Source organism: Solea senegalensis, linkage group LG1 (genome assembly GCF_019176455.1).
Source record: "Solea senegalensis isolate Sse05_10M linkage group LG1, IFAPA_SoseM_1, whole genome shotgun sequence".
In the NCBI taxonomy this organism is placed as follows: Eukaryota; Metazoa; Chordata; class Actinopteri; order Pleuronectiformes; family Soleidae; genus Solea; species Solea senegalensis.
The window spans coordinates 4,965,410-4,989,359 of NC_058021.1; the positions used below are offsets into that span (position 1 = coordinate 4,965,410).

Sequence of the window (23,950 nt, forward strand, 5' to 3'; positions counted from 1 at the left end):
GGGTTCATAATATTACAGGATTTGAAATGCTTTGTCTTTCATCCAGAAAACATTTTCATTAAGGTTAAATACAAATAAAAACATTGTATATTCTGTTTTTTAAGTTGTCTGCCTCTACCTTGTGTCTGAGGAATTAAATGTGTGTGAAAGAGTGAAATCATCCTTTATTTTATAAAAGTCAGACTGCAGTGATTCATGTTTACAGCCTGCAGGCGCAGCTGTTCGTTTGCTTTCATCACTCACATCAGACACAGGACTTTTTATTTTTATTTATTTATTTATTTATTTATTTTACCTCTCACCTGGTTGATGAGTAAAGGATCCCGGTTTAGTGAATGACGTGCCTCAGCTTTCTAGAAAAAGCCGCTGAAGGTTCCAGTGCAGGGAGGGTCAAGTTACACTGGGCTAGATAGAACAAACCCGGAAATGCCTTTTCAAAATAAAATTCAAATCATAGTGTCATTTTCCTCAAATAAAACAATGATTATTGCTTGTTGGAAATGATTAAACCCCCTACCAATCTAACCCTTTAATCTTATGGTAAAGGTAAATTTGAAAGCCTAAGATGAATGAGCAGTTACTGTATGGAAAGAAAACAAACAAAAAAAAACTATTGATATTTAACATCACTTTAAATATTCTGATATTCTGACAGCTGATCCGGGACAGACGGAGCAGCTTTCACACCGGATCCAGAATGAGTGTGTCGTGTCTGACTTGACGTTGACGCTGTGGATGCAGAGGAGGGGGGAGCGGTGGTTATTTAAAGAGCCTCATCCAGTCCAGGATAAATATCAGAGGGTCCAGTCCGTTGACTAACCGCCTCTAAATGGTCTTCATCCCGAAGCGTGTGTGTCTCTGTGGACATTTACTGTCTATCATTAGTCCAGACTGAGGACGCTTCATCCTCCCGCTCCTCTTCCTCATCACTAACACCCGCAGCTCTAGCAGCTCCTCTTCTTCTCCCGGAGACAGTGTCTCCAGTTTATTTATTTTCTATTTTCCAGGGCTGTGCAAAAAATGGGCAAAGATTACTACAAAACGCTGGGTATCTCTAAAGGAGCCACAGAGGAGGACATAAAGAAAGCGTACAGAAAACAAGCGCTGAAATGGCACCCGGACAAAAATAAGTCTGCATCCGCCGAGGAGAAATTCAAGGAGATCGCAGAGGCATATGAAGTCCTGAGTGATCCGAAGAAAAGAGAGATTTATGACCAGTATGGAGAGGAAGGTACGTGTATGCTTTATTTCATCCTACCATTTAAACCCCAGTGTGTTCTCAGTACACCCGTATAAAACCTGGATTATTGAATATATAGGTACATATAACACTCATCTGGCTTTAATTCAGGGCCCAGCAATCAGCTTTACAGACACACTGTACAGGACTGTACATTTAGTTGAATTATGTGGAACCTATTGAACTGTATCTGCAGTTAAATGGTTAATTGTCAGTCCAGATGGTCATGGGTGGGTAGCATGTTTCATGAGAGAAAAGGAGAAAGAGACCACTGATTGGTTTTTGCATCCACATATTCAAATGTGAAAGAGTGAAATAATGTGTTGATTCATTTCCATGGTAGCATGAAAATGTACACACATGAATTTGGGAAATGTCTCTTTTAAGTCAGTGTTTAATCTGTAATGTGTCATGTGACATTTTGCAAATTCTTACTCCCAAGGACCCAGGTTGAGAAAGCCTTTTTTTTTCATGCACAAGTGCTCACAGGACAAAAAAATAATAAATGAATGTTGGCACAGAGAACCAGTGTCAAAAAATTGTATTATCACTGAAAACATGGCTGCCAGCAGGAGCACACAACAGATTTTAGCCACTCACCCAATAAAATCTATGTTAGGACTAAGTTTGCCACTTTATTTGAGGAAAATTTTCCAGCTCAGGTTTGGAAACCGCTCACTCTGCTGCACCAATGTCCATACAGAAAATATGTGATTTCAGGTTTCGGGAACACAGGACATGCTGGTCTACTGCTGTGTTGTTTAGTTGTTTTTTTGTGGTAAATCAGAACAAAGGATCTCAAACAACAAAGTCACAAAATAACAAATGCGAGAATAACTTCTCGCAAGCACCCTACAGTACATTTTATTGTTAAATATGTTTTGGAACTGGACCACAGACATTTTGCTCTAATGTCTCAACTCAAAATTCTGTTGGTCATTTTGTGATATATATACTGTGCCTATACTCACTGGTCCCCTACAAAGCAAATTGAAGGCGGATTGGTCCACTCATGGCTGAAACACAAGGCACTTAGAAAGGTCAGTTGTATGAAACTTGTCCAGCAGGTGGGACTGAACATCCCTGTCATCAGAGGAGTCATCTTCTGTTGCATAAGGCTCTCCCACAATGTTGTGTTAATGTCAGGATTCCTCATGAGTCATTTCTGTTTTCCACCAGGTCTCAAGGGAGGAAGTGGACCCACTGGTGAAGGCCCAGGAAACACCTTCACCTACACCTTCCATGGGGATCCTCATGCCACCTTTGCCACTTTCTTTGGTGGCTCAAACCCCTTTGAGATGTTCTTTGGGCGCAAAACCAACGGTCGCGACGACGAGGACATGGATGTGGAAGGAAACGACCCCTTTGGCTCGTTCACCAGCTTCAACCTGAACGGCTTCCCTCGGGATGGCCACATAGGCATGGGGGGGCAGCAGCGCCGGAAGCAGGACCCGGCCATCGTCCATGAACTGAGGGTCTCCCTGGAGGAGGTCTTCCACGGCTGCACAAAGAGGATGAAAATCTCCCGCAAAAGGCTAAATCCAGACGGTAGGACCATGCGCAATGAGGACAAGATCCTCACTATTGAGATCAAGAGAGGCTGGAAAGAGGGGACCAAGATCACGTTCCCACGGGAGGGAGACGAGTCGCCAAACACCATTCCTGCTGACATAGTCTTCGTCATCAAGGACAAGCCACACCCTCACTTTAGGCGGGAAGGTTCCAACATTGTGTACACCGTTCGTGTGAGCTTACGACAGGTGAGGCATTTCCTGTTTTGGCAGTGTTAGTAGTATTAATAGAGTCTGATCAGAGACAGACTGTACGGTACATAGTCTGCCTGAAAAGTTGTTTTCCCTGGAAAGTAGAAGCACACTGTGTAAGCATAGTACTGTATCTACACACACACACTATGTATATGCACTTATGTAATCTGGTTCATCAACATTGAGAAATAGGAGCTGTATCACAGGGAGGCGGCAGCCACCCACACACTCACGGTGCAAGATGTACTTATATGGCTCCTCTGACTGTCCTCAACACTCAGAAATACACCTCACCACCTCGTCTCTCAGTGTTTGACTGCTGCATGCAGACACTGTAGCAGCCCTGCTGCTCTCAAATATAATATGTCATGGGTTTATTACATAGGACGTGTATAAGCCAGCTGATAAATGACAGAAATAAGCCACTTTGACGGGTCACAGTCATGAAAATAGTGATGGCTGAGTTCCATTTAGCTCCGTTTAGACTGTAGCCCAAATTGGATTTTTAAGCGTATGTAAATTGTATCTAGCTTGACTTTTTTGGCAGTCTGGACAGCTGAAAAACACATGACATCAGATATTTCCAAATCTGATTCAAACCACATACAGAGGTGGTTTCGAATGCGATTCTGATACTTAAAACAACAGCACAGTACAAGTAAGAAAAACATCTTCTACAACAAAGTATAGAGGTGTCTACATACATAATTTGTACACCATTTGAACGATCTGAATGTCTAGGTTGCTCAGATAGGATTTCAAAGTGTCTTCTGTGTCACTCGCAGCTCGACTTGAACAACAACAGCGACGTAGCTCTGGAGAGAGGGGAGTTGATTGGAGGCACATTAAGCTGGACATACAAAGATTTATGTGCATACACTATGCCGTCCGATGCTAGGATGCAATACTTTCACGGAAGCTGGTCGTGAGGGATTCATTTGGTGCTTGTTACCCCATGTATACGACACGATACACAACGCGTGATTAAGCAGAAATTTGTCCCCATCCCCAAAAAATAGTTGCACGCAGTGGTGATTTTGGTCTGGAAATTCTGGTGGGGACCTGCTGGAAAATCTTATAATGCAATCCAGAAATAGCACATATTACTCTCATACCCTCACAACAAAAACACAGTAGCAATTGAGAGAGGGGACCACAGCACCTTTTACACAAAATTGCAGCTGAATAATGCCATCACACAAACAATGCCAATCTGATAGCATAGATTATCATACCAATAGCACCACCAAATGGTAGTGTTCAAAATCTCACAATATCAAATACTCAAGATCGTGGCCTGTAACTATAGAAATCCATGTGGTAGAATCGACTAGACTATGTCAATATGGACACGCGGATCTGATCTGATCACTTGCGCTATATAATGTGAACAGTTGGTCTGGAAAATCCAATTCTGATCGGATATGCTTACAAGTCCGATTTTGGGTACATGCTGTTTCACTGTCACACTAACAAGAGCTGAACACAATCATCGTTAATGTGATGAGTAACACCTGTGCTTTTCCTGCTGGAACATGTCAAAATGGCCCATTGTAGAAAACTCAAACCTCCATTAGTGAGGCTTTGTCATCCACTGTTAGTTTGCATTTTGGGATACAATTTAAAATTAAACAGATTTAAGAATGTTATGCATCATTATTCAGCTCTATTTTATTATAATTATTATGTACTCATGCTCTACACACTACTCGTACTGTTGTCTGTCTCTCTATCTGTAAATTGACTACACTGTGATATAATAGGCTGACAAATATAAAAGATTAATTCATGTGTTAGTTATTTTCCCCCTCCACAAAAGACAATATGTTAGACTGCTGACACATCCATATCCCTGTCTTTTCAGTCTTTGTGTGGATGCTCGGTTACCGTGTCAACGATAGACGGGAAGACGTGCAACATGAAGATCACGGACGTTATCAAGCCTGGCATGAGAAAGACTGTCGCCGGACAGGGTCTGCCCCTTCCTAAGAACCCAGAGAAGAGAGGAGATCTGGTGGTGGAGTTTGACGTGAACTTTCCTGAGGCGTTGCCGGGCAACGCCAAGGATGTCTTGAAACGGCATTTACCTGCTTAGGACGAAGGACACACACACACACACGCTAAACGAACGAAGGAGAAAATGGCATGACAGGACTCGACAGTGACAGCTCACAGATGGATGTGCAGTATTTATTTTTTGAGCTAGTAGTTGGTGTTTTGATAAATACCATGCATGCTGCCAGGCTGATAAAGACAGTATGGGTTGTTTATGTATAAGATAATCCATTATTAGTCCCAGAATGGGGACATTTACAATGAAAGTACACATTTTATGTGAGTGGATCTTTTCCACTTTATCTTTTCTCTTAGTTGGATGTGTTTAGTTGTGAATGAGTCTACATTTGCCAAAAATAAGCCCCACTGATCGTGGGAAAATCTGCAGTGCCAAAACAAGAACATTTTTCCATTCTTTCACATAGATTTTGTCCATTTCAAGATTGTCTTAAATATGTGTGGTGTACAAGTTATTAAAGAGGAAGCTGGCCGACTGGACTTTAGAATCTTACATGTGAAGAAACTGAACTTGAATTTTGAAATAAACATTTCCACCTGAATATGATGTCACGGAGAGGCATTCACTGCATCCTCCTCACATGAAATATTAACATTAATCACTTCTCCAGAAAAACAGCACAGTTATATAGTAAGATGTATGCTGTTATTTTGAAATACAAGTGGCAGAATTTCAAAGATAAAAACTAAAAATAAAATCGACTGAAGCAACTAGTGGTAAAATGATGACTGTGTAAATATAGCTGTCTGGTCTCAGCTGCTGGATATCAGCTGCCAACACAGAGACCTTTACATTTTCCCACCAGGGGACGCCACATCTCTCGTCATGACTCAGAGCTATAAGACAGATGGTATATCTATCACATGCCTGCATAATGTACGTAATGAATAAATTTTTCCAACGTATACATTATTGAGTAGCTACTTTAGCAAGTTATTAAATCATCGTCGAGTGATGGACGAAAAAAAATGCTCCTTTTGCTGACTTTGTGTAAAGTGACACCATTGTCCCTGAAATACTCACATGCACCACAGCTTATGTAAATGATGAGTCACTATTATCCAGGGAGGGAGGAGAGTAAACACACCTGCTCCATCCAACCAAGCCTGATGGCAATCACTGGATCCAATATCAAACCAACAATACTTTTTGAAATATGATATAAGTTAAGATAGTCCTGACATTTACATTGTCACAGCAGCAAAGACAGTAAAGATAACGATAATAGATAATAAACATATTATGCATTTCCACATGTGTGAAAGCACAATATAGAAAGATATTAACAATATAAGTTAAAATAGAATGTACATTATAGACAGTTTCCAGAATATATACATCATGGGCTTGATATGTATAGTATAAACAAGGGTTGAACATGAGATCATATATGTATATTGCACTTATGTAAAATTACAGTATATTATTATGTGATACTTGGGATGAGTAGCCTGATTACGTGTGGTCCACTGAGAGCAGTGCTTGTTCACTCATTAATTTAATGTGAGATTTAAAGGGAAACCCAAATCATTTTATGATAAATAACAATAACAAGTGCCACAACAGCTGATGATTCAGTGCAGGTACTTACTGATACACTTGGTGGAGGTTTGCAACAGTGCTGGAATAAAAAAAATTGCAGTTATGTTTTCATCAGACTATTATCTGGCTTCATGTTGACATTTAAAATCTGTTGTGTTTATATTTTCACCCTCACAAAGTAGTGGGTGTGTGACATGTAAAGTGGTTAGAACAAAATCTGTATTATGTGTCAATGTAACAAAGTACCTTTACTCTTAAGTATTACTTGAAGTATTGTGCCTGAAAATGCAATTAAGATAAGTACAATTTGCAATTGTACTCATCTTAAATGCTTTAACTGTTACTATATACTTTTGTACTGTTTTTCAGGTTAAATTCCTAAATAGAGGCAAAAACTGAGTCTCCACACATCAGTAATGCTTGATTTGCAAGTCTCTTTTTCAAACTTTGCAAGCTAAATATACCAGGAAAAAAAGCACAGATGACAGAGTGAACAATCCATCAGTTTAGGAAATAGTCAAAGAAAACACATTTGTTCATCATTTTTCGATGAGGCTATTTGAATTGGTAAAAAGTACTGGGTGAGATTTAATCTGCCAAATATGAAACCAAGTCATTCTGAGGCCGAAAAAACATTAAGGATACAATGTAAGAGCTGCAATTACTTTTTGGCAAGTGGAAATGTACATGTTATTCCAACATTAGTATGTATGTAAATATAGGAGATTTACCAAAAATGTATTACTTTGATTAAATTATTTTACTTCTTTTTTACTTCTTTTGTTATTAGTTGGTCAAATGTTTTATTTTCTCTTGTTTGCTCATTTAATTATTAATTTACTACTTTAATTACTGTTTTCAATGGATAATTTAGCAGCTACTGAGACTCAGGGGCCACTGGCTCATCATCCGTATACAAAGAAAATTAAGTCATTTATTTATCTACATCACCACAATGACACTATATTAACCTGCATCACGTGTTTTAAACTCGGACTAATTGTTTAACAGTGCTGGTCCCTGTGTGGCGCTGAGTGTGCAGGTGCACCGGGACTGTGGACCCTCCTGCCCCGTGGAGCCACGGTTCCTCCCACTGCGCCTGCGTCCCACGGCACGAGAGACACACAAACAGAGCAGCTATTGTTAGCCGAGGCGCAAGCTGCGTGAGTAGTGTCAGAGTTGATCCCGTACTCACCATCTACCTGCTGGACACATTCTACACCGTCGACGAACAAAGTCGAACGAAAAGAGAAAGGGAAAGAGTTCGCGGAGGGAAGGGAAGAAGGAAGGAAGGAAGCGAGTAGGAAATAAGGAAGTAAATAAGGACGGCTTGGTTGGAACTCAACAGGTACTTCAATGTGAGAGCAGCGGCGGGGACTTTCGGATATATCACGCAGGAAAAACACACTCGCACACCGCGTCAAGATGCCGCTGGGACCGTGGAGGAAGAAAAACAAGTCGACGAAGGAGCACCTGGTGGACAACGAAGAGGTCGGCGGCGGTCACGCTGGTGTCGGGACCGTGGGTAAGTCCACGGTGAATGGAGCGGGACTCCCGCCTCCACCTGCCAACCTGCGGCCCAAACTGGTTTTCCACACGCAGCTGGCGCACGGAAGCCCCACGGGCCGGATCGAGGGATTCACCAACGTCAAGGAGCTGTACGCAAAAATAGCAGAGGCGTTTAATATCAGTCCACCTGAGGTAAGAGCTCACCTGCTCTTCACGGAGAGGAAACATTAGTCTTTTAGTCAGCGGTTTAAGCTCTACCTAATTCCACATTTTTCTCGACTTTTTACACTGTATGCTGTTGACATGGCCGAATTAACTTTATGAGGGGTATCAGGGCAAATGTTTGTTGTATGGCCCCCTTTGGCCCCCTCTGTGGATGAGTAGGAATCCTTGACAATTAAGCAGAAATTATTTTCTTTGTATTTAGTAAATCTGTCAACCACCTTCTAATTGCCACCTGCTTTTGGCAGAAATTGGCTTGCTAAATTTTGGAGATTAGCTCATGTTTTCAGGATTTTTAAATTGAGATTATTGTGTGACTCTTCCATTGACGACACTCTGACCAATCAGTGTCTGACAGTCTGTTGACGACATCATATTTTAGTACCAAAAAAAAGCACGAGTTACTATCACCAACGGAAAAGCAAAACAACCGAGTAGAGTCGAACCGAGTCATGCTAGAACTGAATAATGGAAAAGCGCCTATACTGTTCAAATTTTGGATTGATGCTTTTCTTGAAATGTTACGAATACACGTCACTGTTAATGAGAGTGAACTGTATGGATTTGCGATGAGTTGGAAATGAATCTTGACGCTCCTTCAACATTTACATTAAGCATGATACGACTGAGTATATATGTTCCAGAAAAAACCCAGCTTCACAAAAACAGAAAACGTGCACCTAAATAAACAATTTACGATTGATTAGATGTGCTCCTGTCAGAAGATAAACGTCAATCTCATGCTGCAAATTTAAAGACCACAAAGGCCTGAAGTGGTTATTAATGTTGTTGTTGTTTTTTAGCAATCAACTGATATTTAATGAAAACAAATATCAGACATATCATGAATCCAAATAAGACACATATATTGTGAAATGATGATAAAGAACTGAAAACACGTTGATACAACACAGCATAATAACAACATGGACAAAACCTCCTTCTGATTTTATGTTAGTAGTATTATTCTTATATTAATACTATTTTCTGACGATGCCAATATAATTCTACAAACGGAAAGAGTTTTAAATGCCGGTGCATTCCTACTAGACAGTTTATATATTCATGACATAACTGTTCAAACTCACTCGGTCCACACAAATTTCCACCTCAGAATATTTCTTGTTTCTAATTATGTAGATTAAAAACATTGAATTGGATTTAGTTCTTGATTTGATTGTTATTATACACCTTTTTCTTTCAGAATCTGAACTATTAATACATTTTAACGGACTTCAACTTATTAAAAGGAGGACATTTACTACTTTATTTATTTACATTCAGTTAAGCCTTGAATAAATATTGGTCCAGGTGTTTTTTTTGTAAATGAGCCACGGTGGCCTTTTAAATTGAACTTTGATTGTGTCATATCAGCATCAGTAAAGCATGCCCTGCCCACAGCCTCAGTCGTTTAGAACTGAGTAATATCTTTATATCACAGTTAATTAATATTTGACAAATTCATTTTGCATCTATTTTTAGAGAGGTTTTTCATTCCATGGCCATTCAGCATCAAATTCCTTTTGGAACTCAGACACAACAAAAGTCGTGTCTGAGTCCTCTGAGACTAACTCTTCAATTCAAAGGAAAGTGTGAGTGGCATGTTTGGCATGTGTCAGCCTGGATATGACTAGATAGGCCGGCAGGGCAGCCTGTTATCAGCCTACTGTGCTACTGGAGCTGGAGACGCAAACTTCCCTTCCCTCTGGAAGCTCAGAGATACAGTTGCTTCATTTAACAAGTGCAATTATTGGAAAGGAATTAGTCTCCGTGGGGTTGTTACACAGTAGAAGAAGACTTTAAATATAGCACAGAATATTCCTGTTGATCTTTCAAATTTAAAGAAAGCGACAAGACAAGAAGTGAACTATTCTTTTCGCCTGCATTAGACATTTAGCCTTTTTCTACAAGCATTTGTTCCATCATGTCTTATTACTGATATTCTAAGAGGCCATCTGTCTCTGTCTGGACTTGCTCTAATACAGATGCAGTCTTACACCTTGTTGTTTTCCAACCACACAGAGGAGTCAAACAGATCTCAGATATGAAGGTTGAATTGCATTCACCACCAGCCGCTGCCCTGTTTAAGTATTATAGACAAAGACGATTGTTTCCATGAACAGTTAAGTAGGGCTGTGGTTGGAGCTCGACTAAGCCATTTAATTGGACTACTGTCCTTGTCCCAGTATAGAAACACTGGTGGGGAATCAAGTGTTTCCACCTGGCCACCAGACTTAGCTTGTGGCTAGTTGGTTGCATAATAAATCTTTTGAGCTGAAAGAGCATGGACTCTCTTTTTTGCCCTGTTTCAATAAAAACTGGTTATAGAAACACCTGCATTTTCAAAAAGCCTCTCAAATATCGCTAAAACATTTTTATGTTCCCATGAGGTGGTTTTTCACACATGGCGATATAAGTGAGTTCACTTGGCGGTGTATGTGTGGACAGAGTTCCCCCGCTGCCTTCGTCAGCAGCAGAGGCAATCGAGATCACTGTTCCGAAACCATGGAAACGCAAAATGCTCTCTGCCACCTTCCTCAAAGTGGAATTGCGGCTCATACGCAATACACCCTTCAATGGAAACATCTGGAATTTTTTAAATAGCGCTTTTATTTTGACAACTAGTGTTGTCTTCTTCTGCCTGGGGGTGGAAACTGTGGGGCATCCAACAGATACATTTAGTAGTAATTCGGGCAGCAACTAAGTTTTAATAATTTCTTTGTTACATGGAGCAAAGAAACCAGAGAATATTCAATTTTAAGAAGCTGAAAACCCTGAAAGCTTGTTTTAATCATTGAAGAAACACTCAAACTCATTAATTATTGATCAAAAATAGTTTAGTAATTGATTAATGATTGATTAATCATTGCAGCCCTAGTAGTAATATGACTCCGAGTCACATGGTGTGTTAGGACGACTTTTCGGAATATGATTTAGCACAGTTTCCTTCAGATTATGTTAAGACTTGCTCAATAATTAGTTTCTTTCTACTGTTTTGCTTATGTACTGACTCATCCTCTGTCATCCTTTTCTACCTTCCCTTTATAAAAAATGGGGAAGAAATATTTTGTTTGTTTTGATAGTTGTCTCATTGGTAGATAAGAAATAGTTTGCTTGAGTAATGCCTCAAGTCTTCCAAGAAGGTAGCAGAGGAAAATTACAATTCAATTGCCAAATTTTTAAGTCATACCATCAAGCATTTACTGTCACACTGGCATCCTTTTGGCGTACAATAGAGGCAAAGAGTGAATGTGTGTCAGAGAGTTTTCCTTTGACCCAGGAATCTGGCACAAATAACTATACGCACGTACAGAGACAAATAGACGGAGGGAGGGAGGGAGGGAGGGAGTGCAATGAGATAATGTTAGATTGGGGCTCCACAGGTTTTTACCACAGGAAGTCCCTCACGTCCTGCTCAGGCACAGCCTCAAATCTAACCAGATAACTCGTCCCAGCCACAGCCAGAGACGTCCCAGTGGCCCTGGGCCTCCTCCCTCCATAAACACCACCAAACCCCACTGTAGTGCCAATGTTGACTGGGTGTGTGCGCGTCAGACAGGACAAAGAACAGCCAGTATTGTCAAATGAAAGCTTCCCAACTAAAGAATACATTTCAATACATGCAATTAGAGCTACTGTTGCCAATGTGATGCTCAAGTTTGGCTACTGGTTTTCTAAATTATATATTCTGAGGAGTATCTTATTCCCATTAAAAACTTGAGGTGTGACCTCAAGAGAAAACAGTGTAAGTGCAGAAAATAAATAAAGTTAAGCAGACAATAATTTGACATTCCAGTGGCTTGAAAAGATGTGAGGCAGCGCTACAGGTATTTTGTTTATTCTATTTTTTTAGTTTTGTTGATCATATCAAAGCGTCTAAGTAAAGGTCAGTTTTTCACTACAGACAAAAGAGCAGTCTTTTTCTTTCTTTTTTTTTCAATCATTATCTTTGCACAAAAGCAAACTACTAAAGAATGTGCTCAAAAGAAAAGAAATCCAGCATTTGTCAGTGTACAACTGTGACACAGACTCAGTGACAGACTAAATAGTAGTTGCTTCTCAAAGTCTAGAAAGGATCCTTTCATGGATGAATTTTATTTGCATGTTTTGTGAGCAGTGTGCAGAGTTACTGGAGTGATGGCTTTTAAATTTGCATTTACACGTTTTACAACTATCAATGTACTACCTCAAAAGGAAGCTTGGCTGGCGTCATTACTGGGCTATAAACTGCAGATTTAATCTGTAATTGCTACAGATTTAATAAGAAGAAATGACAGCTAACATATATAAGCGAATGCATGTACAAAATATCTAGAATAATGCAGTTTGCACACACTGCATGGCTTCATGTCTGCTCATCTGGGGCTGTGCCATATGAGATTTTCTCACACCAAACTCGAATTATGATTTTTCTCCTTAAAACAAAGTACAAATGACAAAGAAAGTAGTTTTGCTTTTATTATTTTCCCTTGTGAGATTTAAAAAAAAAAAAATCCCTTTAGGCTGAAAGTGCAAGACAATACAAGCCTCGAAACTAGCGGCCCTGCTATTGTAAACAATGGCAAAAATGTAACTTTTCAGCAAGTTTTCTACTGGTTTCAAACAATGTCCCAACTTCCAGGGAACGACGGTAACACCAAACTATGATGAAATTAGTCAAACTAGCTGTCAAAAGCAGCCGTGTTTGTCTTTTTTTCTCTCCCTTCTATAAGCTGAAGTAGATGCTTCTGTGTAAACCACAAGCACAATGTGAAACAAACTCCTCCTGGTGACTCTTTTTGTTTCTCGAGGTCAAAATAGTTTCACAAGAACTGCGACTGTGGTTGCTTAGACGTCACGTCCCGTCCCGTCCCGTCCCGTCCCGTCCCGTCCCGTCCCGTCACGTCACGTCACGTGACTGAGGTTACATCATAAATGCTCAGCTGAGCCTCATTAGAATTACGCAGTGAACGATTGTGCCTTACATTGTTTCGTCCACAGCACGTCAAGATCGGCTGAGCACCCATTGTTGTTCTATAATAAGACAGCAGACGTTATAATAGACGTCATAATTGACATTACAATAGATTCAACAGTCAATAACTGATGGGAAGGAATTTGACGTAAATGAATAGCCAGCAAAAGGCACGATGTGACATGGACAGAGCTTTAAATGGGCTGTTTTATGAGCTCAGGTCAAAGTCTGGTTGTTGTCTCTCCAGGCAGCTGCAGAGTTTTAGGTGTGGCTGTGTGACTTTGCCTCTTGTCCACCTGTTGCAGTGAACCTGCTCGCTGCTCGCAGACAGCGCACGCACAGCCATTTGCCTATAGTTTGAATACCTGAGGCTTCTTGTGAACCATGCATCCATGCTCCAGGTGGTTGTACGTTCCATGTTTCCAGCCTGACATTTGTTAATCGGGGAGGATTAGGGGGAAACAATCTTATTTAAGCTTCAGTCTGCAGTTTGTATTCGCTGAGCTCCTTGCACTCACTGGTGTGTGAAAGCCACGCAAGCAGCAGGATAAACTCGAGCTAAGACTCACCTGCTTCTTTAGTCTCTTTCTGCATGTGAAGTCTTTTAAGCAACTATGAGCTAGAGAAAAGGTTTGTGGGGCTGCTGTAAATCAATTTCATTCTTCAGTGTGGTAAAAAATGTTATCAGAACACTTCCTCAGAGCCTAATTAATAATTTCCTTTTACAGTATGCGCAATTCCATTCATGAGGTGTTACTGGCAGAATCTAATACACTACCTATACTGTAAGTGTATAGTGGTATTAAAATAAAATAAAAACAAATCATGTGCTTCTCTTAAAATAAGCCTTTTATAATATAATTTACCGCCAACCTACTAGACAGGGCTGCAACTAACGAGTATTTTCTCGATTAATTGAGTAATTGATTGATCCATAAAATGTCAGAAAATGTTGAAAATCTTGATCGGTGTTTCTCAAACCTGAAGATGATGATGATGAAAAAATCAGACAACTTGTTTTAATATTGAAAAACAAATAATTATAAGATAATTATAGACGCTTTCAGGTTTCTCATTTGTTATTCCTTTAGTTTCTACATCATGGAAAATAAATCAATCAATCATTTTAATGATTTTATTTTATTAGCCACTGGAGACAGGTCAGAGAGATTACTAGAAGTTGCACTTGATTACATTCAGTGTCCTGGAAGCAAATCTGCCTATGAGCACGGCACACGCTCATAAAAAAACAAAATGTGATGCTCACGAGTGTGTGATGTTGCAGAAACAGATCCCAGGTGTGTGTGTGTGTGTGTGTGTGTGTGTGTTCGTGTTCACTGCACTGACTGGACGGCACCTTATTTTTATAGTGGTTTAAGTGGTTGTTTACCAGCGGTGATGCTGAGGAAAGTGTTGCCATGGAACCACACGGGCAACTGAACAACAACAACTGATTTTTCTGAGGAGATTTCAGGTACATGGCGAGAGAAAATCAACATTTGTTCTCACCTGCGTGTGATGGGTGTGGTAATGTACTGTGTTGTATGAGCGGGTTGTTGTTGCACAGCTGTGACAGCAACCATAAACTCTTGAATTTCACGTTTTGTCATCAAGTGTTCAGTAAATTATGCACATTAATTAAGTTAATGAAGTAAATAAATATTTTCCAAGCCTTCCAGTCAACATTTATATATGTGCTTTTAAAAACACTGATCCCAGATTAGTCCTGCCAGTTTACTTTGTTAGGCTCATTTAAGACTTTCTCAATAAGCCCTGTTTTTTTGACCCACCTTTATGAAACAGTCATTGTGAAGAGCCTCACATCCGCAGTTAGGTAAATGATTACACTGGCTCGAATGCTGATGAATGTGATTTCCTGTTTAAAAACGCAGCCACGCCACAGTACACAGCGCTTACATCAGCATTCCCTGTCAACTGCAAAAACACTGTAACAACAGTAGACCAATGCAGGAAATTGGAATAACATAATGAGTGCTACTCTCTCTCCTATCAGTCTGACCCTCGTTTCTGGCTCGTTGAAGCTCACGCCGGTTACGGACAGTTGAGTTGCCAAAGAAACAGAATTCTCAAGCGTTTACACAATCACAGTTTCAGTGCAGACAATGTTTGAGAGGGAGATCCAATTAAAGCTGAAGCAAGGAGGATCATGAGAGAAAATGAGGATTATTCACAGGTTAGAAATATATTTGTGTTCTGAGCTCCTTCCATCAGATGAGCACAGACAATTCCAAAAACCTCCTGCCTGCTGTACCTTTTAAAGGCTGTATTTATTGAGCTGTACCGTTCTGTAAGCAGACTGCCGGAGGAGTAATGTCTAATTTCACTATGGGGATTACATGCAGGGGGGACATCTAGTAATTGAAAAACAGACTAACTTCACAAACAGAGAGGCCTGTCTGTAAGCTCACTAGTCTAGGGTCTTGTCCACATTACCCCTGACTCTAAATGCTGTAGTACATATGCCAGGCCTGTATGTGATGCTGTAATGCCGCCACAGAAATACACCAAAAAATGGCGAGGTGATGGAGGTGGGGCTATGACATCATCTTTTTCCCAAAATAGTGTATTGGGTGGCATTTTGAGATGTTTTTGGGGCTCCCACAATTCCAGTTCCATGTGAATAAAAAGCTGAAAGCATCCACAACCTTTGCACATTCTCCTAAACTCATTCTCATGTGTATGGGAACTAGATCGGTGATAGCTGTTAGAATATAGAGACATTTAACACTTGTTTCAACTTAGATATTTAATTGACCGCAGCTAGCGAATGCAAACAGTGATGTTGATTTTAGGCTACATCCATCCATACTACTACGTTTTCATTTAAAAAAAGCTTTTCAGATTTTGCTGACGACGTTTTAGCTCTGTTTCAAAATAAACTGTATTCATACTAAACAAGATGCTGGGTCATAATTTCTAAAGGTCTTTGTTTACTATACTAAAACACCATCCTGCATTTTTGCACGTTTGGGACCATTCAGAGCAGAATTGATGCATTTTTAAATGAAAACAGTAGTATGGATTTGGTGATATATAACGTTGTCCTTCCTCGTGCAATACATTAATCGATACAGATATTTCTTGACGCAAATACTACTACCCCTATTCTAGTAATACAAAGCTAAATGCAAATCGGTGAAGTATTCCTTTAAGAGATGCCCCATCCACGTTGAATACATAGACTTTGTTCTCTATGCTGTGAATAAATGAAGTAGTCCTCCACTTTTTACTTTTCATGGACAGTTTGTTTTCTTCAATTAAACCAATATTGTGACGTATCACTGTCTTACAATATATTGATTGTATTGATTATCACATAATTATGATATTATTGGTATTGTGGACCATGTATTGCATATCGTATTGTGATTCCCACCCCTTCAGAAGAGTTTTAAATCTCTCCTAGACTTTAAAAACATGTCGTATAATGTAATATTTTCTCCAAAAATGAACAGAAAAGCTGTGGCCTCCAACTGATTTGGTGTATACTTGTAAATTACTTAGTGAGCACTGACTCATAAATAGCACCGTCATGGTTGATGCTGAACAGATTGCTCCTTCCATTCTCCCTTGTCCGTGTGAGTATCAAGGCCTTGGTTGGTGTGATGCCGGGCCGTGGGAGGTGAAGTGTCAGTTCTTGTGAGCCGGGTCATCAGTCAAAGCAGAAGCACACACACACACACACACTCGACAGTGTGAGGTGAACGTGCTGTGGCTGTCAGCCCAGCAGGAGTAGAGCTGTAACACACGGAGATCTGCGTGTGTTACAGTGAAGCAGCTTAATACAGTCGGCCGTCTTGGTAACTGGGGGCTGTAGGCGTCTGCTGCTGTTCCTCCCACTCACTCTTGGGTAATAACGTGGCCTGGGGGGGAGGTGTCTGTGTTATTTTTTTTTAGCAATAGAGACATCATTTCAAGCTACAGTATCCTCCATATTCTTTCAGTTTCTCTCTTTGTGGCCTCCCCTCCATTATAATCCTGTTCTTTAATAGTCTGGTAACCCCAGGCAACGTGTGAGGCCATGTCAGCGAAACTGCATGTGTGAACAGCCCCTGTTGTTGCTCTGAAATAAAAAGGCAAGGCCTTTCGCTGCCAGAGCCTGATTGGTGCACCAAGGTCACTTTCCTGGTGATCCAGTACAAATCAATCCCCCGTTGACTATGCAACTAGCAAGTCGGCCTCTTAAATCCTGGTTCTGTGTTCCTCAAAGCTCTACACTAAGAAGCTGATCCAGTTGTATAATCAATGCAATAAAACCTAATGTTCTGTCTTGGTGAATAAATGATTCAGAAACAGTCTCATGCCGGGTTTCACTGTCGTGTCTCAATTTAAAGAGCTGTCAAATCTATCTACTTGTGTAACATGTTCTGGGTGATCACATTTCCACCTCTCCGTCCTGCCAAGATGCGGCTGCAGCAAGGTGTGAAGCCAGATTTCTTCAGTTCTGGCTCGGGAGGAAAGGTCATTTTCTGTCTTGGCTTCACCACAGACTGGTCGTGCCTCTTCAGACTTCAGACACATCTCAGTTAAATTCACAGTTATGAACACTCTAGTGTGGTAGAGGACTTATGTGCATAAGTCAGCCTGCTGCAGTGAAGACTGAGCCCCCTGATGATTCCTGGTTTGAGCATTCTGACGAAGCAGTTCACCTACACTTTTATTTTTAAATATGACTCAGTTTTCACGCTGTGGCTAACAATAGAGCTTCTTTCTTTTGTGATTTGTGTGTAAATGATTCATATTATTCTCAGTGTTTCCCTCGTTGTTTTAAAGACAAATGTCTTTACTTTTCTGTCTGGCTAGTTTTAAAGGTTTTTTTTTGCTAAACCTCATCAAATTTGACATTTTTTGTCTGCGTGTCTTGCACAGCTCCTGTTCTGCACCCTGAACACCCACAAGATTGACATGGACAAGCTGCTGGGGGGGCAGATCGGCCTGGAGGATTTTATCTTCGCCCACATTAAAGGGATCAAGAAGGAGGTCGAAATTTATAAATCTGAAGACGCTCTTGGTCTCACCATCACAGACAACGGCGCAGGCTACGCTTTCATAAAGGTGAGGACATTAAGGAACATCTTGCCCCCTGGATAGCAAATCAAGAATTCTGTTCTGTTTTGTTTGGTTTTCCTGATAGACCAACCATGATATATCATGTACTTAAATGCTAGTATTTGTAAATAATGCAGAAAGCTGAGTTTATTGGGGTTAAACCAGGAGGTGTCCAAATGTTTTGCCCTCAGAAGGATGAAACTGAAACATGGTATGTGCTACAGGTCAAAAGTAAACAACTTTTATATGGTATTAAGATACAAACAGGTGCTGGGATCCAAGGTTCCTCGACACAAAAAGTACATTTTTATTACAAAAAGTATCCAATTTTGTCCCAACCATTTTTTGCAGTCCTGGGTTTAACCATCTTTAAAGACAGGTTAGTCAGTTTGTGCATGACATTAATGAGGGATATATACTCACTCAACATTTTATCAGGAAATCCATTATTACTAGGTTAGGCCTCTCTATTTTATCAAAACAACCTCAAGTCTTTGTTGTGTTCCCTTAGGATATGTGTCAAATGTCAAATGAGAAAGAGATTCTGATTCTGCCTTTTAAACTTCAAGTTATAATGAGTTATTTCTTTACTATAGACATATATATGATGCAAAATGCATCTATAATGTATCGTTCAATATCAAAACAAACACTATTTATTTTGAAATTCTGTCAAATATCATCGTAAATATGACTATTGTGATGGAATCTATTTTAGGCTCATATCGCCCACCCCTGCACATCCGTTAAACGGGTGTTTCCTGCATATTAATTTGATAATTTGATGTTCTGACCTTTTCGTCCATGTATAAACCAGCAGCTGCTAAAGCACTTCCTTGACTGCCATGTTTAATTTTGCAAACTGGCTTTGTGGGTGCATGTCATGATTCAGCTTGTTTGCTGCCCCTGGGGCGGAGATGGTCTCAGGTGCTTATTTTTGGTCTCAGTGAGTGAAGAACACACTGCTGCTCACATGTGCCATCATGTGACTCTGACGCTGCACTGCACCCTGACAAACCTTCACTGCTCATGTGTATATACATATATATCTCATGTATATGGAAAAACCTTCTAGTTCAAAGACCTCTAAGCTGATAAAGCAGATGTGTTTGGTTATTTTCTTTAACCTTCTCAGGCATGAGAGCTTTTTTAATAGCACATTATTCTGTGTTCTGCTGAGTCGAGTGGTTTCACATCAGTGGGCTCACTGTGGGGTTGTTTGCTCTTCTCCTCTTGTGGCATTTAACTTGGAATTTAACTATACCACTTTTTTGTGTCCGATACGATACCGATATCACAAACTCGAGTGTCTACCGATACCGATATTAGTCCAATATTAGACCATTTATGAACTATGAAGCTGTTGACACATTTGTGCTGAGTCATTTCAAATACATCATTCTCCAACTGTGTACCAAATATTGTTCTCCAAAAAAGGAGACATAAACAGCCCAAACATGGATTTTAAATTTGTTATCTGTCCAATATCTGAAACAGTGATTTTGACTAATATCAAACCAGTACTACCAAATGTAAAATCTGATGCAATACAAATGTTTCTATATATATCGCCTGCTTCTCTATGCACAGACTGTAAAACTGTAAATCGAAATCAGCAAAAGCATGTTTGAGCTGTTTATTTCTTTATGAATTATGACTTTGAAATGACTCAGCACAAATGGGTTGTTAACAGCTTCATAGAAAATGACTGGATCGGACTAATGTTGGTATTGTTAGATACTCGAGTTTGTGATATCGGCACCAGACACAAAGTGGTATTTTAACATTCACCGTCTTATCCACATGCCTGACATTTGCTGTCCTCCTCTCTTTTCTCTTTTCTCTTTTCATGGCAGCGCATCAAAGAGGGCAGCGTCGTGGACGGGGTGAAGGTCATCTGTGTCGGCGACCACATAGAGTGCATTAACGGGAGCAACATTGTCGGGACGCGGCATTACGAGGTGGCCCGCATGCTCAAAGAGCTGCCCCGAGACAAGTCCTTCACACTCAAACTGGTCGAGCCGATGAAGGCGTTTGGTGAGTAAGAAACAAGATTCAGAAATGAAGTGCGGCTCAGAGCAAGTTTAACATGTGAGTTGGATGTTGTGGGTTTGACATTATTATTATTATTATTATTATTATATTATAGATGATTTGATTAATTAATAGGTCAATGATGGTTTAGGAAGCTGAAACCAGGGTATGTTTTGGATATATGCTGGAACAGCAATTGCAACCAAGACGTTGAATGAGTTGACTATTGTAGCACCTGGACCGTTTTGTGACTTTGCTTCTCTTTCTTCTGGTTGATAGAAATGCTTGAGCCCAGGTCAAAGGGAGCCAAACCTGCCAGTGACAACAAGATCGGCACAGGGAGGGGGACGCTGAGACTCCGCTCCAAAGGCCCGGCGACTGTAGAGGACGAGGTTAGTCTCTCTTGGTCCTTGGGTTTGACAGTTCCTTTAAATTCCCTCCATATCAATGTCTTTTATTGTTGTGCTCATCGAACTGATGTCATTACTATGGCGTCTTGTTTTCGATGCACACAGATTTATTCGTATTTAATGTTCTCATATAATACACGTGCAGGAGTAAAGGAGTTGTGTTTTGCAGCCAACAGAATTTGAGGAGAAGGCAGTGAAGAAAGTGGACGACCTCCTCGAGAGCTACATGGGCATCAGAGACACTGAACTCGGTGAGTGATATGAACTCCATCCATCTGTCCATCCATTATCTATACCACTTATCTTTTTACAGTTGTGGGTGAAGGCATTCTTCTTCTTCTTCATTTAGTTTAATTGATGGTGGACACAACTATTTACTTCATTACTGCCACCAATTGTTTGGGAGTTGAACTGCATTCATCTGTCATCTGTGGTTGTCGTTTAAACACCTAGTGACAGACATGAAGAGGACAGGGGCTCTTCAGGGACCAATCAGATTTCAGCTCTGGCTAGTTCCCCTCTTAGCCCCGCCCCCTGGACAGTTGGCCTGTCTGTTACAGGATCAGCATAACTGAGAGTTTGCTTCAAATAACAATAGACCAGCACCTCAAATTGAGCTAGTGGTTGACACAGAATCATCCATTTCTGGGTGACAAAAGGGAATGGAATGGGAGGGGAGCAAATAATAAATGTTTTAAATATGTTGTACATTATGATAGAGAGAGGATTCAAGGCTGTTTCTTTTTTCATGAATCATGCACTCATTTACATGGCTGACACAGCTGGCCTACACAGCTGAAACACAAGCCAGATCAGGGTTTAAAAAAAAAAAAAAGAAGTCCCATAGTGAGTTGAATCGAACTCAACTGCCATATGGAAATGCAGCTGCACAGAGAAAAACAACCCCTCACACTCACATTCTCACCGATAGGTCAATGTAGAGTCTCCAGTGAACCTCGCTTCAATCTGCATGTGTGTGGACTGTGGGAGGAAGCTGGAGTACCATGAGAAATCACACACACATACACAAACAAAAATAGTCAATCAATCGTAGTATGCACACAGTTGCTCTTGTCACGATTTCTTTTGTGCATGTGGCTTGTAATGGTGTGTGATTCCCCATATAAAAACACAGGTAAACACTGTTCTTGAGGATTTACTTGTTTCATCCATCAATGCAAAGACATGTTTGTTCTTGAATTTGTTAAAATGAGAATTTCAAACGTAACAGAAGGGAATGACTTTGGTGTTGAAATGTGAATTTGTACACAATGTTGTCTGTATGTGCAGTCAGCAGAAAAGTGGAAGAAATACACAGAAACTTATCCATGTGTGGCGGCACGGCGGCTTAGTGGTCAGCACTGTTACCTCATTCTGTGTGAAGTTTGCATGCTGCATGAGGTTTGCATATTATAACCCGAGGCTCTCTGGTTTTTTCCCACCATCAAAACATCACAGTTCTTTCCTTTCTTTTGACCAAAAAGGTTTCAGTCATCTTGTCATTTTGATATAGAAAGTTGAATTTGCATCACGTCCATCTCTGCTCTTCTGTCCAGCTGTCTTTTAGACCTGGTGCAATATTTATTTATTCATCTGCTTTTTATTATTTATCTGTCAAGAGCTGCTGGACAATGTGATCAATAAAGTATTTATCCATCTATCTGTCTGTCTAGCTGCTACAATGGTCGAGGTCGGCCGCGACAAAAAGAACCCGGATGAGTTTGCCATGGCGTTGGACGAGACCCTCGGAGACTTCGCTTTCCCAGATGAGTTTGTCTTTGACGTGTGGGGAGCCATCGGTGACGCCAAGCAGGGAAGATTTTAATTTAATTTGCTCCTGCTTCTGAATCTCACACTCACATACGCTCACACACACAGACACACACACACACACACACAGATGCCGCCCCCCAACTCACCTCTTACCATCCTCAGAAGCCAACTGGACAAACTTCAACAAGCACAAGCAGAGGTGGATGAAGTGTTCGTACCATCACTCCGTTGTTAGGTGTAGCTTTGCATTGCGATGGAAAGTCTGTCGGTCAATGGAAAAAATGTCACACGTCAGATTTCATTAAATGTAGAATTCCGTTTCCAACACTGGACAAGCCTCCTGCACGCAGAGGAATATATTCATTCATTCATTCCAGGTGTTTTATCAAAGCGTTCATAAAATCACCATGGGAGCAGGATCGCTCTTAAGTGCTTCTTAAAAGCTCTTGACGCTGTTCCTCAGGTGGAACAGCCAACATACTCTAACAGTGGTCTACTACACTGGTTTTAAATGGTACGCGCGCAAACTTAAATTGTAAAGCAATCGCTCAGTTTTAATCACTTGTTTTAATAGCTGTGTCATTTTAATACATGTGTGTGTCACACAGCTTTTTATAGGCTTTTTTTTATATGTGAACATGTGTAATTATATAACTTGTAGCGATATTTTGTCACTTTTTTCCCTCCATCCCATCTTTTAAAATCTTCTACAGGATGTTATGTTAAAAATATGTCAGCGTTTTCACCACGCTCACATTACTAATGTTGTTTTTATTTTGTGATTTTCTTTTAATTCTTCCCTGTGCCCTTAAACATCTCAGCTTGAGCCTCGTTTCCATCCATCAGAGACTGAGCTGTAACTGAGCAATACCTTTATATGCCTTTTAATTCAGGTTTGACTACATACATTCCTTATGTTTCTTATGGTATTATAGTCCGTTAGCACTGTTATGTCATGAACTGGGGCATATTTAGAGAAGCTTGTTTTTTTTCCCCCCCTCCTCCTCCCCTGTAATTTATTTCATCATGAAAAATCATATGCTGTAAGACATTTTGTACAGCGACATGGGCTTGACAGGAAGAGACTGTCTGGAATGGGAACAATTGCAATCCGATGTCTTAAAATAAATGCACTCGCATTGACGTAAACTGCACTAATTAAATCACTGTCAAACTGAATTGAAATAGTGACTTAATTAGTGTCATGTACTGGATGTTAGCTGTTCACAGCAGTTGTATATTGTATGACGAACCATAAGGGATCACTTGTTGGATAGACAATAAAATTTGATATAGTTATTTCACTGTTGTGTCATTAATGTTTCTTGCTAATGTGTATTAATTAATTTAAGTATT

At 40.3% G+C, this 23,950-nt stretch overlaps 2 protein-coding genes and 1 long non-coding RNA gene across 3 annotated transcripts; 2 read left to right on the forward strand and 1 right to left on the reverse strand.

Annotated features, from left to right (window-relative positions):
• The first annotated feature begins 587 nt into the window (after positions 1-587).
• dnajb4 (DnaJ heat shock protein family (Hsp40) member B4) lies at positions 588-5,621 on the forward strand. Its single transcript, XM_044047006.1, has 3 exons — positions 588-1,231; positions 2,420-3,000; positions 4,871-5,621. Exons 1-3 carry the CDS (start codon positions 1,021-1,023, stop codon positions 5,099-5,101), a joined length of 1,023 nt encoding a protein of 340 aa, XP_043902941.1. The 5' UTR covers positions 588-1,020; the 3' UTR covers positions 5,102-5,621.
• On the reverse strand, positions 1,223-5,018 carry LOC122782601. The gene is made up of 2 exons (XR_006361934.1): positions 4,894-5,018; positions 1,223-3,097 (listed from the first exon to the last, which is right to left on the reverse strand). It is a non-coding gene; the product is annotated as an uncharacterized LOC122782601 (long non-coding RNA).
• A 2,137-nt stretch (positions 5,622-7,758) lies between the features above and the next one.
• Positions 7,759-23,898, forward strand: gipc2 (GIPC PDZ domain containing family, member 2). The gene is made up of 6 exons (XM_044035989.1): positions 7,759-8,323; positions 18,198-18,383; positions 20,234-20,414; positions 20,691-20,803; positions 20,991-21,072; positions 22,495-23,898. Exons 1-6 carry the CDS (start codon positions 8,048-8,050, stop codon positions 22,644-22,646), a joined length of 990 nt encoding a protein of 329 aa, XP_043891924.1. The 5' UTR covers positions 7,759-8,047; the 3' UTR covers positions 22,647-23,898.
• The last annotated feature ends 52 nt before the right edge of the window (positions 23,899-23,950 follow it).